The 16,802-nt window shown below is 41.2% G+C and overlaps 1 protein-coding gene across 2 annotated transcripts in view; it reads left to right on the top strand.

Moving 5' to 3' along the window:
* The window catches only part of FNDC1 (fibronectin type III domain containing 1), a 541,793-nt gene that overhangs the window by 408,562 nt on the left and 116,429 nt on the right, over positions 1-16,802 (top strand). For both annotated transcript variants that reach the window (XM_044054699.1, XM_044054698.1), the window contains one exon: positions 15,486-15,594. In XM_044054699.1, the coding sequence (XP_043910634.1) occupies positions 15,486-15,594 (109 nt within the window). The remainder of the gene's footprint in view (positions 1-15,485; positions 15,595-16,802) is intronic.

The following is a 16,802-nucleotide window of genomic DNA, read 5'->3' as shown; positions in this document are numbered from 1 at the left end:
TCCCTCATAATAGTATGTATTGGACCATTATGAGTCATTTCAGTAATGCTGATAGGCCATATTCCCATCCAGCTGTGGGGATACAGACTTATATAAATGCCTCATTGATGAGACACTGGCAATATCGCAACTACCATGATGTCTCCACTGAATGACTGCCCCAGTGTATGTCCGTCACACCAATGGCACAAGGTGGCATCTTACTGACAGTGAACTTGAGTCCTATGGGAGATGATTAATTGTTGTCAAGCAGAAAGATAAAAAGCACTGAGAAAAATAAGAAAAGAACCGAACACAATTTGAATATTCAAAATATATCTACAAGACAGCCTAAAATAATCTAATAACACAACGAATTATCAACAAATTATTTAGTTTTATGTGTCTCCATTCATATATTTGCTGATCTGTGGTTGAATTTTTGTTTTGTCCTACCCTCTCACCCAACTGTTGTTGTGTTCTTATAGTTTGTGACTTTTGTTGTTGCCCACCCCTACTGTAAATTTGATAAGGTACACTCCTCCCATTAGGTCATTCTACCTAATACAGGTATCATTTGGGAAGGTCAAATCCCTTAGTTCCTTAACCTTGAATTTTCTTCTGTTCCTCCTCTCTCCCTTTCCACTTTACTAACAAAAGAAAAAAAAAAACACCACTTCTTTTACTGTATTTGTGTTTCCTCCTCCTGCTCCATTATGTCATCTTGCTTTTTCTGCTACTTGCTGTGGCTTGTTCTCTAAAGTGTTCAGTTGCATTTTTTCTGTTGCATTTGTTACTGCTTGTTTATAGCCTGTTTAAATTGTAAGTGTTATTCTAAACCTCTTAGTTTTGGTTTAAGCACTTGGGCTTTAGACTTACCCCTGAGCTCTCCCTGGCCTTCTCTCTCAGATTCTGAAAAATATGGAAGGACAATTTCCTACAGTTTCTCCTGCCAGTCTGGTTGAAATGGGTATCCTGAGAGTGTAGCAACTACCGTATGTACACAACCACCTACTACTACCACCTAGGAACACAATTTGCGAGAGATGCAATTATATTAGGAACCTAAAGTCCATGCTCTCTCCCTCACAAGCCAGTATATCTGGAACTGAGAAGGTTGTCAACACAATCACTACACCTCAAACACCACCCACACCTACACAACCCACACCCACATATGTGGAGGTCCTCAACAAAAACATACCCACACAAAGGAGACCTCAGAGGCAAAAGCACATGCGATCTCCACAGCCCTCCACACTACATACCATGCATAGTTCACACACTTGTTTCTCACAACCACTAAAGCTTAACCATAAACCCAACATATTAATCATGGGAGACTCCATTGTGAGACACAAAGATATGCCTTTCACCAGGCTGGATAAGGAGAAAGTCACAGTTACTTGTCTGTCAGGGGCCAGAATCCCCCATATCACACACACACACTCAAGTCTCTCAACAATGGGTACTGTTATGGCTCTGTCATAGTCCATGTTGTTGTGAATGACTTGAGACGTACCTCCCTGGACTATATGAAGAGAGACATGATCGAGCTCGCTGAAAATGTGTCCCAGCCAGGTATGTCCCTAGCCTTAAGCAGCATTCTACCATCAATAAGAATGATGCCTCAATACAAACAGAAAATGATTGACTTTAACAATTGGCTTAGTTTTTGGTGTCATTCCAGGGGTATACAGTACCTGAAAGCCTGGGAAGATATGATCGACAGACCATGATGCTTTGCCAGAGATGGCCTGCATCTGTCTCACTTGGGCTTCAGACTTCTGGCAAAGGCACTGGCCTCCCTCATAGTGCCTTTTTTAGAAAAAGTGATGAGGTTAAAACTACCAACATAAACATTTAAACAAAACCCAAATTAAAGGTTATGCTGCCAAACGCTAGGAGTCTAAACATGACTGCACTCATTGCAAGCATTCTTAACCCTGGAAAATGCTGACATCTGCACAGTCACAGAAACCTGGTTCAAAGATGCAGAGAGCACCTCAGTCATACCTGGTTACTCATCTTATCATACATTCAGACCCCAAACTGTGGGCAGTAAAGCCAATGGAGGTGGAGTTTCAATATATATTAAAGACATACACACCTCCAGGCTGGTCAGACAGTGTGACTCACAGGAGACACTCCAGGTGCAGTTAACCATTGACAAGACCCCTATACAAATCATAGCTAGCTACCACCCCCAAATCTGACTCAAAATGCCCAAACTGCCTATCTAAACCTCTTTGAATTTATCAAGATTCAACCTTTTACCTTTATTCTGGGTGACTAACTACCCAAACACAGACTGGAAGAACTACTCATACTGGAACACAAATGCCCAGAGATTCCTCTGTTTTGTTAATGCAAATGCTTTGGAACAGCTAGTCAATATCCTCACAAGAGGTGATAATATCTTGGTATTAACCAACATAAGTAACCACTACAGCATCCCTGCAGTATCATCCTCCCTTGTAAGATCCAACCATAAAGCGGTCATGTTTGAAGTCATCATCTCCCACAACCCCCTCTAGCTAGTGTCAAACAAAAAAATTTCTCCATAGATGATTATAGCCTCCTGAGGGATGGTATAAACAGCTTCACAGCTCCCCTACCCCTCTGTAGGAACTGGCACCAATGTCCAAATCTGCACCAAAGTACTATACAAGCACTTATATAAATGCATGGAATCAGGAATACCTGACAGGACAAAATCAACCTCCGCAAGGAAGAGTAAACCTGTCTGGTGGACATCTGCAATAAATAAACTATATAACAAAAGAAAAAAATTGCTGTCTAGGGCCAAGAAAGAGCAGGTGCCCAATTGGAAGCAATCTCTCCTTAGCCTGAACAAGCAAATAAGAGCACTAGTGAAATCCTCCAAAGCAAACTTTGAGTCCAAATTGAACACATCTACTAGAGACAATCATAAGGCCTTCTTCACATACGCCCATAATCTCAAAGGTAGTACCCAGATCTGTTCAGAACTGCTGGTCACGGATATCACATATACAAAATGTCGAAGATACAGCAAACTTGCTGGCTGACAGATTCAGCGCCCCCATCAGTAAATCAGGACATTCCCAGTACCTGCCCCCTTTCCCCTATATATAGGGGTCAGGTCATCACTGCTCTCTCAAAGGCATAAAATACAGCCTCCATGGGACCTGAAAACATCCCAGGCTGCATCCTACATGAACTCAGCAGGAATTTGTAGCACCATTAGGCGCCCTACTCAACCAAAGCTTGAATACCGGCTTTGTCCCAGCTGAGTGGAGGACAGCCACTGTCATCCCTTTACACAAAGGTGAAGTGTCCACCATTCTGGGAAATTATAGACCCATCAGCCTAACTAGCCTGATCTGTAAGGCCATGGAATGGATTATCTTCGACCTCATTAAGAAGGAGATTGGCAACCTTCATACACTCAATCCCACACAGTTTGGCTTTGTCAAGGGGAGGTCATGTCTGTTAAATTTGGTCGACTTTTTTGAGACAGTCACCAAAGCCATGGATAAGGGGAAAGCAGTGCACATCACCTACCTTAACCTGGCCAAAGTCTTTGATACTATTCTCCATTCAGGCATAATAGATAAACTCTCTCAACTAAGCCTCAATCCATATGTTACCAGATGGGTAGCTAACTGGCTCACTGATAGAACCAATCTAGTCAAAGTAGGGAAAGCCACCTCAAGCAGTAGACCCGTATCAAGTGACGTACCCTAGGGTTCGGTCTTGTGGCCTCTGTTATGTGGGATATACTTTTCTGAGGTGCAGGCCAAAACCACTAGACTATGCCTGACCAAGTTTGCAGATGACTGCAAGCTGGGAGCAGTCATCAATTGCCCTAGTGACGTGGACATCCTCCAAGAGGGTATTACCCAAACAAATGACTGGTGCCAGAAACATGACCTCAAGCTTAATACAAAAATTGCATCATCATCTCTTTTGGGGAGAGTGACGTCCCCACAAATGATCACATTAATAACAATGTCCTAAGCACACAGTCAGTCGTGAGGGATTTGGGCACCCAGATTGACAGCAACTTGACCTTTGACCACCATATTGCTTCCATTGTATGGAAAACCTTCTACATGGCCAACACCTTATAAGTAAGAGTATTTGATCCATAGACAAGGAGGTCATAACATCCCTGTATTCTTCCCTTATAAGGCCCATTATTGAGTACAATGCCCCACTTGGCATGTACCTTGCAAGCACATGCAGCAGCTGGACAGACCACAGAGGTTCCTCATCCGCAGAATCAAGGACCTCAAAAATCTACCCTGCACAGATAGGTTAAAAGCCTAACCCTCTACTGTTTTCATACAGTGTCCTCAGAGGTGACCTCTGTCTGGCATACAAGACGATCTCGGACCCAGCCTTGATGGGACTGCTGCATATCTGCAAGTTAAGCTCCCCTAGAGTAACCTGCACACGAGGCCTCAACCTGGTCTGTGACATCAATAGGACTTGATGGGAAATAGAAAATACATCCCTGGGATTCCACCCATGTCCCTGCTGGACAGGGGCATTGGATGTTGATTTGAATATACATGGGCTAATTTCCTGGCTAGGCTTATAAGGGCCTCAGGGCCAATAGCCTAGTAACTTCCTATGATCCTATGATCCTATGAAACTGTGCCCTCCAACTTGATAATTTTTTTAAGGATATCTTTCTTATTATTCATTAAGTTACTATTACAAAGCTAAAATGTACCTTTAGTCCAAGACTTATATGCAATAATTAATAAGCCATATCTCAGTAAAAATCTATACTTTTGGAATTTTGGGCAAATTAATTAAAATGCAAAGCATTTAAATCAACCTTATGGATTTCAGGTCATTTCTTGACCCTCAAAGAATCTTGTGAGATATCCTTTCCACTTTTGGCAGCCTTCATATCTAGTCTAAATTCTTTCCAGGTGTCAACATTTATTTCTGTAATATTGTAAATTTAAAACGCAATGCTTTAAACAGTGACATGTATATTCATGTTCCTCACTTGTTGCAGCTTTGAACTGATTGATTATGTTTACAACATCTGGTAAAAGTATTCTTTTATCTTAACTAAGTTATGTCTAAAGACAGCCAGGTGTATTGGAAAGGTGCCAGCTATAATGCAGAATATCAAGAGTGTTTAGAAGGAATGCATTAATGTAAAAGGAAATTAAAAACATGAACGTCACTGACCTGTGTATTAATGATTTTTATTGTAAGGTTATTTACAGGTGGAGTTAACATCAAGGGTGATTGATTATGGCCACATACTAAGCAGTGTTTGGGAAAATCTTCACCATTTCCACATGGCTACAGGCCCAGTAGAGAATTATCTTTCAAAGCCTGCAGTTTGCAGGAAGTGGATATTATGTGCAAGTGTGTTTCTCCAGGAGGTTAAAAGAGAGTTATATAATCAATATTCCCAGTTCTTTTTACTTTTTTTTTCCATTAACTTCTACAGGCAGTGATGTGCCTGGAGAACTGTAAAGCATTCACTTACTGGTTAAGTTTCATTTTGGCTGAAGGACTTTTTTTGGACGTATTCTTGCTGAGACAGTCAGGCATCATATGTGTATAAATTAAGTTGAGTCATTGCTGCAGACATGGATGTTGTAACTAAGACAATATACACAAATGGTACTTTTCATTTCTTCTTTAATGTAGAACATTTCCGTGAAATTCATGTTCACATTGCTTGTGTTGCAAATATATGATACCAAATAAAGCACCAGGTCTTTTCATGACTATGATTTTTTTTAATTAAATAATTTGGCTCTTTTAGCTGAATTTAAATATGGTTGGTAAAATGAATTACAACTCAAACCGAAAGAGGTCAGCAAAGTCTGATTTGATGCTCATAAAAGTAACAGATCTTTACCTCAAAGTATACGTTGCTTGTTTGACAATATTTTCATGAAAAGAAATCCTGGACCTTTAACAAAGGATCCGATCCTTTTAGTAGTCCTAGAGCCATTCATTACACTGATCCTCTGACCTACAGAGGATGAAAAGCAACCCCATTTGAGTCAGTGTAGGATGTTTCATATGGCAATTTACTTTCAGTGAGTGTCTGAAATTCATACATGCAATACAGTATTTACATTATTTTAATGTGCTTGCATTAAATTTTTTGCCTTTAAATTGTAGTAGTCATAGTTGTGGCATACATGTGTGTGTGTGTGTGTGTGTGTGTGTGTGTGTGTGTGTGTGTGTGTGTGTGTGTGTGTTGTGTAATACCATTAGTTATATTTATTGATTGGGCAATAAATCATTTTTCAATGTACATATAGGTTCATAGGTTCATACTAGGCTATCTGCTCTAGGGCATTTATAAGCCTAGCCAGAGTGTGTTCGGCTTTCGCCACCCATTTTAAATTATTTTCCTGTGCCTCTGTCTAACAGTGACACAGAAGTGATACCTGGGTAAATTTCCTATTTCCCATCCACTCATCAAGATTCCTCTTGAAGAGTGCTAATGAGGGACTCTGCCTAACCTGGACTGGGAGTTTATTCCAGAGTGAAGGGAGCCTCTGGGACAGGAATGTGATAAAATGAACTGTTCCTCCAGCATGTCCTACTCATTGCTGTAGGATTTCAGCTGAATGATTAAGTTGCAGGCAAGCATTAGTCTGCATTATTGCATTTGGAAGTCATCTACCCCAGGAACTAGCATGTCAATTAAGAGCTGATCCAGGTGTTGGATTTGGGAACTTATGTGGACAGTGACCTAACTCTTGAGCAGCATGTGTCTACTGTTAATGAGAAAGCTGGAGCTTATAAACAAAGGGATTACGCATATCTAGGCATCTGTTTGAGCCTCTTTAATTAGCCCTCATTTGGTGAGTCACTGAACATAATGACCTTGGCATGTATCTGTCCAGACACATGCCACAACTGAAATGCCCAATACCTGACTGAAAGGATACAATACCTAAACAGCAGGCCTTACATGGACTGACTCAAAGCTCTGGCACTATAGGTATCCTACAGGCTGCTAACAGGTGACCTGTGTCTGGCATACAAGGCATCCCAGACCCAGCACTGATGGATTTACTGTACATTAGCAAGTCGAAATGGCATCAGAAATATTCAGTCTAGGGATATAAAACCTGTCTGCAATATCACAACAGAATGGTTTAAGGGACAACATCTCTCAGAGAGCACCTCTGCTTTGGAAAAAAGACTGAGCATCCACATAAAAAAAAGCTGATCCCCCCATTTTCAAACACAACTTGGATCTATGCTAGGAAAACAGAAATTTATCCCAGGACTGTTCCATGTACTACTAATGCACAGAGGCATCTTCTAAATACTTTATCCCATACATGTGTCTATCTATGGTATGATCTCAGTTATTCTCTTTAAGAAATAATGTATAATTATTGACCATGAGATGGGTAAGGTCAATCACTAATAAATGGGATTGGTTAATTTCTTGCCTTAGCTTAAAATGGCTTAAGTACAGCTGGTCTAGTACTTACCCATGAACCTATAACACTACCACTGTACACAAGTCTGAGCTAAATGTGATCTGGTTATGGTAGTACATAAGAAAAAAGAATTTGTATCATTTATTGATGCACTGAGTGTCAATGTTTTGTGCCATAGTGAACAGTGATATACACATTTGTCAGTGTTTAATATGTGGAACATTAGTTCTGGCAAATTACTTGTCTGTATAGTTCTCCTAGCTACCAGTTTGTCAAGGATAAACTTGTCAACAATTATGTCAGCTGGAGAGTCGATTATAGCACCCAGTTTGCAGTCATCTGTGAACTTGGTCAGCCACAGTCCTTCCGTGTTGGTCTTTACCTCCGAGAAATATATACTGAACAGGAGAGGTCCCAGGACTGAGCCTTGTGGGACGCCACTTGTAACTGCTTTGGAGTCTGACATGGCTCCAGCAATTCTAACCATGTAGGTTCTGTCCTTGAGCCAGTTTGCAACCCATCTAGTGACATAGGGGTTTATATTTAAGCTGGCGAGCTTATCTATAATGCCCGAGTGGGGTATTGTATTGAAGGCTTTTGCGAGGTCCAGGTAGGCTGTGTGGATCACCTTCCCCTCATCAATGGCCTTGGTGACTGTTTCAAAGAAATCGACCAAGTTTAAGAGGCAGGATCTGCCCTTAACAAAGTCGAACTGGGTAGGATCCAGTGTCTGTAGGTCCCCAATATCTTTTTTTATGAGGTCCATGATGATTCTTTCCATAGCTTTGCAGACCAAGCTAGTCAGGCTTATGGGGCGATAGTTTCCAGGATCCGTTGAGGCACCACCTTTGTGGAGAGGGACCACTGTTGCTGTACGCCACTCTTTGGGTACATATCCTGTGGTAAGGCTGAGATTGAACAGTAGTTTTATGTTTGGGTTTAGCTGTTCTTGGAGTTCATGTAGGACGCAGCCCAGGACACCGTCTGGTCCCATTGATGCTGTGTTTTTTGCTTTGGAGAGGGCAGCTCTTACCTGAGCATCTGAGATGTCAGGGGGGAAGCACTCTGCTGGGATAGATATTTGCCCTTTTGGTGGGAGAAGTTTGCGCTGAACCAGTCAGCTAGGATGTTGGCAATGTCTGTGGGTTCGGTGTATTTTTTGCCATTTTGGACTAATTTTGAGCATATCTGGGAATTCCCACCCAGGTTCCTAACGTAACTAAAGAAAGCCTTGTGATTATCCTTAGTGTCCTGTGCAATTTTCTCTCAAGCTGGCCTTAGACGATTTTATGAGTGCCCGTAGTTTTTTGCTAACACTGATCAGAGATGCCTTCCCTTTTTGGGATTTTGCTCTATCATGTAGTAGCTTCCTCCTTCTATTGTATAGTTTGTTTATGGCTGGGGTCCACCAGACAGGACGTCTGCCTTTGGAGGATTGAGTCTTGGTTTTATGTGGGATTGCATGATCCATGCATTCCTGAAGGTGTTCATAGAATGCGTTTATAAAGGATTCTGCAGTCTGGGCCGTATTTTCCATAGGCCCGGGGGCTTTGAAGGATTCCACCTCGGTTTTGAGGAGTGTGAAATTTGCTTTAGAGAAGTTTTTCACTGTGGTTTTTTTGGGAAAGGGGTGGAGTCGGGATGTGAATATCCAGTGAGATTAGTTTATGGTCTGATCTTACCAGTGAGGGATACACTTCTGGTCTGGAGCATAGAGTCCCCATGTTGGTGATGATCAGGTCCAGTATGTTTTCCCCTCTTGTGGGAGTGGTAACAAGTTGTTCCATAGCATTTGAGTTTATAAATTCTAGGAACCTTTGAGCTAGGGTGTTGGAGCTAGAGTAATGCTCCCAGTCTATGTTTGGGTAGTTGACGTCGCCCAATATAATGGTGTTTGGAGAGACCTTCATATTTTCCAGTGTTCTCAGGAAGGCCGAGTGGGGTTCCTGGGTTTGGGAGGGTGGTCTGTAGCAGGCTATATAATGGAAGGCAGTTTTACCCACTGTTAGTTGCACATGGATAGTCTCTGATGCTTCGTGCTGTGCCACCAACCTGGAGGTGTGGGTATCTTTGACGAATATTGATACTCACCCTCCTTTTCTGGTTCGGACCAAGTTTTGGGGCCGAAAAGCATGGTATGAGGTATAACCTGGTAGTGCTGGGGTGCTCTCGGGAGCCTTGAACCAGGTTTGTTACTGCACAGATATCGATGTTCTCCATGCTAAGGAGAGTTTTAAGTGCATGCATCTTGAGGTTTAGACTTCTGGCGTTGAGTAGAATTACTCTTAATTTCTTATCCCTTGTGATACCTATGGAGGTGGGTTTGTCTTTTGAGCCTTGCCTAAAAAAGGCACTATGAGGGTAGCAAGAGCCTTTGCCAATATCCGAAAGCCCAGGGGTGACAGGTGCAAGCCATCCCTAGCGAAGCATTGTGGCCTGTCGAGAATGTCATCCCAGGCTGACAGGCATTGGATCCCCTTTGAATGACACCAATACTTAAGCCAATTGTTGAAATTGATCATCTTGTCTTCATATTGTGGCATCATTCTTGGTGAGGGTAAGATGCTACTCAAGGTCAGGGTCATACCAGCCTGGGCCACATGCTCAGAGAGCTCCTCTATGTCTCTTTTCATGTAGTCCAGGGAGGTACGTCTCAGGTCATTCACACCAGCATGGACAATGACTGAGTCATATTTGTACTTGCCTTGGAGTGACCTGAGTGCTTGTGTTATGTGGCGGATCCTAGCGCCCGACAGGCAGCTCACCGTGACCTTCTCCTTATTCAGCCTGGTGAGCGGGACGTCAGTGTGCCTGACGATAAAGTCACCTATTACAAGTGTATCAGGTGTGTTGTTTAGCCTTAAGAGCTGTGACTGTTCGGCACACTGGCTTTGTGAACTATGTGTTTCATGTGTTTTGTTTTGGGGTAGCGGTTGCTTGGGTGTCTGCTTTGGAGGTCTCTGCTGCTTAGGCAGATTTTTATTTAGAGCCTCCGAGTATGTTTTTGTGTGTTTATGTGTTTGGTTTGCTGTCGTGGTAGGTCTATGTGAGACTGGAATTGTAGTGAGTGTGGTTTCCTTCTCCTCCTGACAGGTTTTGCCAGTACTGAGTTGAGAGAGCTTAGCCTCCAGTTTGGCTATATGGTTGCATCTCTGACGTGTTGGAATTTGTTGGGAGGAGGAGAGGGTTGTCTGTGTACATGAGGCAGTTGTAACATTGCCTCAAGATTCCCAGATTCACCAGCTGGACTGGAGAGGAGATTGACAACTGACCTTTGGACATGCTAGAATAGTATTGGGAATTCCTTTATAATTGAAAAAAAAGGGCCAATGGGAAACAAGGTACTCAAGAGGAGTTTGTGAGGGTGTAGTGCTTTTAATTTTTTAGTGCTGACTTATATAATTGCTTTAGTGAGCAAGTGCCAGGTAACTTAAATGCAATGTGTTACAGGTAACTTAAATGCAAAAATGACAAACAGTAACTTTTTTTCAAGTGAAACAAGGAAATAAGTACAGTAAGCAATGCAGATGTCACTAGGGATCCACAGAAGCACTGAAAAACCGCGTTTTAGGTGGAATTAGCGTTTCAGGGAAATAACAAGCAAACACGCATACAAACAAAGCTAGATTCAGCAGGCCTGGATCTAGTCTATGCTACAGCAAACAAGGTGTACCAATTCCAGTAAGAAACAGTTCAAATATGCAGGCACTATAAGCCTTTAACCAGAAATTCCCAGCTCAGAAGGGCAGAGTCCAGCCTCTCCTCCCACAAGAGTGCAGACCACGAACCTTCTTAATGTAAAATAACTGGCCTGAGGCCCAAGTGCTTAAACCAGAACTAATACCCTTTTAGAATAACCGACACTGAGCCCTCAATCAGCAGTTCCCAACTTAGAAGGATGTAAGCTACCTGTCCTTCCACCACAGTGCAGGCCACAAACCGTCCTAATGTAAAACAACTGGTCTGAGCCCAAGTGCTTAATCCAAAAGACTTAGAATGATAGCTACACTTTAATCAAGTTACTACCAAGCAGTAATAAATACAATTGAATACTTTAAAGAATGCCTGGATTAGTGCTCAAGTTAAACAAACAAAGCTAGATTCAGCAGGCCTGTATCTAGTCTATGCTACAGCAAACAAGTTGTACCAATTTAGTAAGAACAGTTCAAATATGCAGGCACTATAAGCCTTTAACCAGAAATTCCCAGCTTAGAAGGGCAGAGTTCAGCCTCTCCTTCCACAAGAGTGCAGACCACGAACCTTCTTAATGTAAAATAACTGGCCTGAAGCCCAAGTGCTTAAACCAGAACTAATACACTTTTAGAATAAGAGACACTGAGCCCTCAATCAGCAGTTCCCAACTTAGAAGGATGTAAGCTACCTGTCCTGCCACCACAGTGCAGGCCACAAACCTGCCTAATGTAATTAGTTATTTAAAATTACCTAAGTATGTGAGGGAAATAATAGTTTGGTGACTTCTTAGTGCTACCCTTTGTGTCTAATCCAGTCAGAATTAACACACACACACACACACACACACACACACACACACACACACACACACACACACACACACACATATTTGTTGGGGGTACTACATTTTAATATACCACTTCTTACTATGATGAGAAGTATGAAATATACAGTGACACAAGGCAGTTATATTATGTTAATGCATAGGTTCATAGGTAGGTACTAGGCTATTGGCCCTGGGGCCTATACAAGCCCAGCCAAAAAGGTAGCCTGGCTTTTGTCACCCAAGAAAATTATTTTCCTGTGCCACTGTCGAGCAGAGCCACAGAGGTGATCCCTGGGGTGGATTTCCTATTTCCCATCCAATCATCAAGATTTTTCTTGAAGAGTGCTAATGAAGAGCTTTGTTTGATATAGATAGGTAGTTTATTCCAGAGTATGGGAAGTCTCTGGGACAGGAATGTGGTTTTGATAAATGAACAGAGATTTTCATCAGAAGGATCATACTCATTGCCGTAGGAATTCAGGAACTGAATGATTAAGTTGCAGGCAAGCATTAGTCTGCCCAGCCTGAACTCTTAAAGCATGTAAACAACATTGGGGATGAAGGGGTACAGCCTCATACAATACAAGACAAAGAAGTGAAAAAAAATGTAAATAACTGGTGTCAAAATCATGGTCTGAAACTAAATGCCAAAAAATACATTATTGCATTCTTTGGGAAGTCATCTACCCCAGGGAACTACCAATTGACAATACTCCCCTAAGAGCTGATCCAGGTGTTCAGGATTTGGGAACTTATGTGGACAGTGACCTAACTCTTGACCAGCATGTGTCTATTGTTAATGAGAAAGTTGCACAGCTTATAAACAAAGGGATTACGTACAAATCTAGGGATCTCCTTGTTCCTCTTTAATTAGCCCTCATTTGGCCAGTCATTGAACATAATGACCTTTTGGCATGTATCTGTCCAGACACATGCCACAACTGGAATGCCCACAGTAATACCTGACTGAAAGGATACAATACCAAAACAACAGGTCTTACATGGACTGACTCAAAGCTCTGGCACTATACTTGGTATCCTACAGGCTGCTAACAGGTGACCTGTGTCTGGCATACAAGGCATCCTGTGACCCAGCACTGATGGATTTACTGTACATTAGCAAGTCGAATGGCATCAGAAATATTCAGTCTAGGGATATAAACCTGTTCTGCAATATCAACAGAATGGTTTGGCGGGACAATTACATCTTGCAGAGAGCACCTCTGCTTTGGAAAAGACTGAGCATCCACATAAAATAAAGCTGATCCCTGTCCATTTTCAAACACAACTTGGATCTATGGCTAGGAAACAGAAAATTTATCCCAGGACTGTTCCATGTACTACTAATGCACAGAGGCATCTTCTAAATACTTTATCCCATGCATGTGTCTATCTATGGTATGATCTCAGTTATTCTCTTTAAGAAATAATGTATAATTATTGACCATGAGATGGGTAAGGTCAATCACTAATAAATGAGATCGGTTAATTTGAAAACAAAAAGGAAAATTGCCTTGGCTTAAAATGGCGCTAAAGTACAGCTGGTCTAGTACTTACCTATGAACCTATAACACTACCACTGTACAGACAAGTCTGAGCTAAATGTGATCTGGTTATGGGTAGTACATAAGAAAAAGAAATTTGTATCCTTTATTGATGCACTGAGTGTCAATGTTTTGTGCTGTGGACATAGTGAACAGTGATATAACGAATGGTCGGCACATTTGTCAGTGTTTAATATGTGGAACATTCATTGTATAATCTTATCTCTATACATAAATACATGCATACATAAATTGATATCTACACAGTAGGGTATTTACAGAGTATTATTTTACCAGAATTGTTGCACTGAAATTTCAACTATCTTCAAGTTCTCTATCCTGCAAATTACTTGTCTGTATAGTTCTTCTAGCTACCAGTTTGTCAAGGATAAACTTCAACAATTATGTCTGCATAATTCTCAATTAAACTGGAATAATATAGCAATAACTCACACCTGGGTGTGGGTCATGAGGGAGAAGCCCGAGTGGCCAAACAAAGACAACCGTTGATAAATCCAGCATTACCCACACCCAGAAGTGGGTTATTGCTATTATACAATGACATTATTTAAGAAAAAAAATGATTACTTTTCTTAAATAATGGCATTGTATAATGCCTCTGTGCTGCCCTTCCACAGCTGTCTGGTATTCTGCGGCAGTTCTGATGCACTGCGCATGCGTATGCTTACTCAGTACTTCAGAGCTGTGGGCAAAAGCAACGGAGAAAGCAAGATCTCCGTTGCTTTTTACAAACTATCTTGCTATGTTAAAGGAGTTTAACATAGCGCGACACCTTTAAAAAAAGCAAAGGAGATAGGAAGATCACCGTTACTTTTTTGCTATCTCTCTATGCTAAACTCATTTAACATAGTGAGACAGTGTGTAAAAAGCACTTGCGTTCTCCGTTGCTTTAAAAAATATTTATACTAATGGAAAAAGCCCAGGCGACTGGCCCTTTTTCCATTAGTATAACTCTGATTTACAACGTGCACGCTGACCAATCAGCGTGCACATTTTAGAATATTAATGGGGGGTCGTTGTATAATAAGCAATCGTGCAAGCATAATGAAACACTTTTCCTGGCAGAATGGTTCTGAAATACATAACAGAATTAGGTAAGAATACTTCCTTTAGAATTTTGCATTTGACTCATAAGAAATGTAAGATGTCAAAATTTTATAACAGTTTAAAGACATTGAAATGTATCAGTTCTGGCCATCTGTGTGGGTAAGTGCTGGAAGTTATGGCAGTAGCTACTTTGGGATAATGAGATGTCCTGCAACTTAGATATGTGTAGAGTACAATGAAATAATTTAAATCAGATAGGTAAGTTATTGTGAGAGCTGTCTAAAGTAATACATGTTGCAGTAATGCTTTTATTCTTTTTTAAGCAGTTATTAAGATACAAATGGCCTGATTTATGGGCAAGATATTAAAAGTTCTAATACATGCTTGTATTGTAATGTAGTTGGATGTTTATTGCCCCTCACTAGAAATACTAACTTCCTGTCGCAGTCATAAGGGTACATAAGCTGGAATGAGACCAAGCTATTAAGTAGGTTGCTTTGGCAGCTAGCCACATACTAAAATGACACGGAATACAAAAGGACACAGTCTAGGTAAAAGGGGACTGAATACACTGAGTATTACCCTGTGTAAGAAAACAGTAGACCTAGAAACCAGAATAAGGATAGAACTTTCTGCAGAATCTTATCTGAGTGCAGCTTTAGATGACCGATGTGCAATTAGAAAATAGTTAATTCTCAGCCAGTGTAGATCACAGGAAATGAGCAGAGGAAGAGTGAACAGGAGTCCAGCTGATGGCTGATGTCACATCCATGCAAAGATATGCACAGTTTGAGTTCTGAAGTTAAAACTCTTCCAAAATATTTTTTTTTTGAGTGTTAAATAAAAGTGTAGTGATTGATATGTTTCTGTTTGTTTGCGCTAACTTAAGATTGATTATAACAATTATGATAATAATGACTGATTTTCCTTATATAATTTCAGGTTACTTGGTTTATAGTGCAACTTATGATGACATCCTGAATAATAAGTGGTCATCAAAGCAAACAGGAAGTACTGTAACACCAATAGAAAACCTGAAGCCAAACACAAGGTAACACAATTTCTTTGCATCTTTTCTTTTATTACTTTTAGAAAGAAAGAAAAATATTTGGTCAACACTAATACGAATGGAGCTTAATAATGGTATTCTTGAATAACTACAGGCTTTGGACCTTAATGTAATTATTTTATAGAATTTACATCAGAGCAGTTGTGCAAACGCAGCAATGGACATTTTCTAGACTTTAATAAAGAAAGCTACAGTTTATAAAGTGTTTTAGTTGGAATGAGACAAGTTGCAGCAACACAATGGTACTGGTTTGACATGCAAAAAGTGCTGTGGATGTACCTAGTCAAAGTTATCTTTTTGTGTGCAAGTGAATGCTAAAACAGTACCATGCTGGGGGGGTGGGGGGGGGGCTATGCCCAAACTCATGAGAGTGTAAAAATATAAGGATGGAGGCTGCTTGTAAAATCATTTGGAAAACAAGGTATGCTTATAGTGCCTGCTCAGGAGTCTTGATGGAAAGGCCATCCTCTTCTCTATGGCATCCTGGACTGCAGAAGTGGTATCTGTTCCATGCATCTGCAGTGGTTAGGCATAAACAAGTTAATAGTCTGGAAATAAACTCACATGTACAGTTACACGCGCACACACACACACACACACACACACACACACACACACACACACACACACACAGATACCCGCACATGTGCATGCACACACACACACACACACACATACACATACACACACACACGTACACACATGTGCGTGCACACACACGGACACACACACACACACACACATACAAACACACATGCACACACACGCACATACACGCACACACAAGCAAACACATGTCCATACATGCAGACAAACAAGCATGCATGCACATGCATGCCTACCACACACACACACACACACACACGCACACACACACACACACACACGCACACACGCACACACACACACACACACACACACACACACACACACACACACACACACACACACACAAGGACATGATAGTCTTGGGCCTTGTTTACCTGTATGCAATATAAAATGAACTTCACAGCTTTACAGAATGCCTTCTGGAAATGCTGACACAGACATCATGGAGGAAGTAATATAACCTGGACAAAAATATTCTTGCTTTACATTATACATGTTTGCATATATGCTTTTTTGCAGGGGGACTCGCTGTACCAGAGAAGGACTATGATTTGTTTATTTTGCATTTCAGAGGAACCTGT

The sequence above is a fragment of the Protopterus annectens genome, chromosome 13.part0 (assembly GCF_019279795.1).
Source record: "Protopterus annectens isolate FY-2018-M chromosome 13.part0, PAN1.0, whole genome shotgun sequence".
NCBI classification, from domain to species: domain Eukaryota; kingdom Metazoa; phylum Chordata; order Ceratodontiformes; family Protopteridae; genus Protopterus; species Protopterus annectens.
The sequence above is the reverse complement of the archived record's forward strand: the minus strand, read 5'-3'. Positions and strand labels throughout refer to the sequence as shown.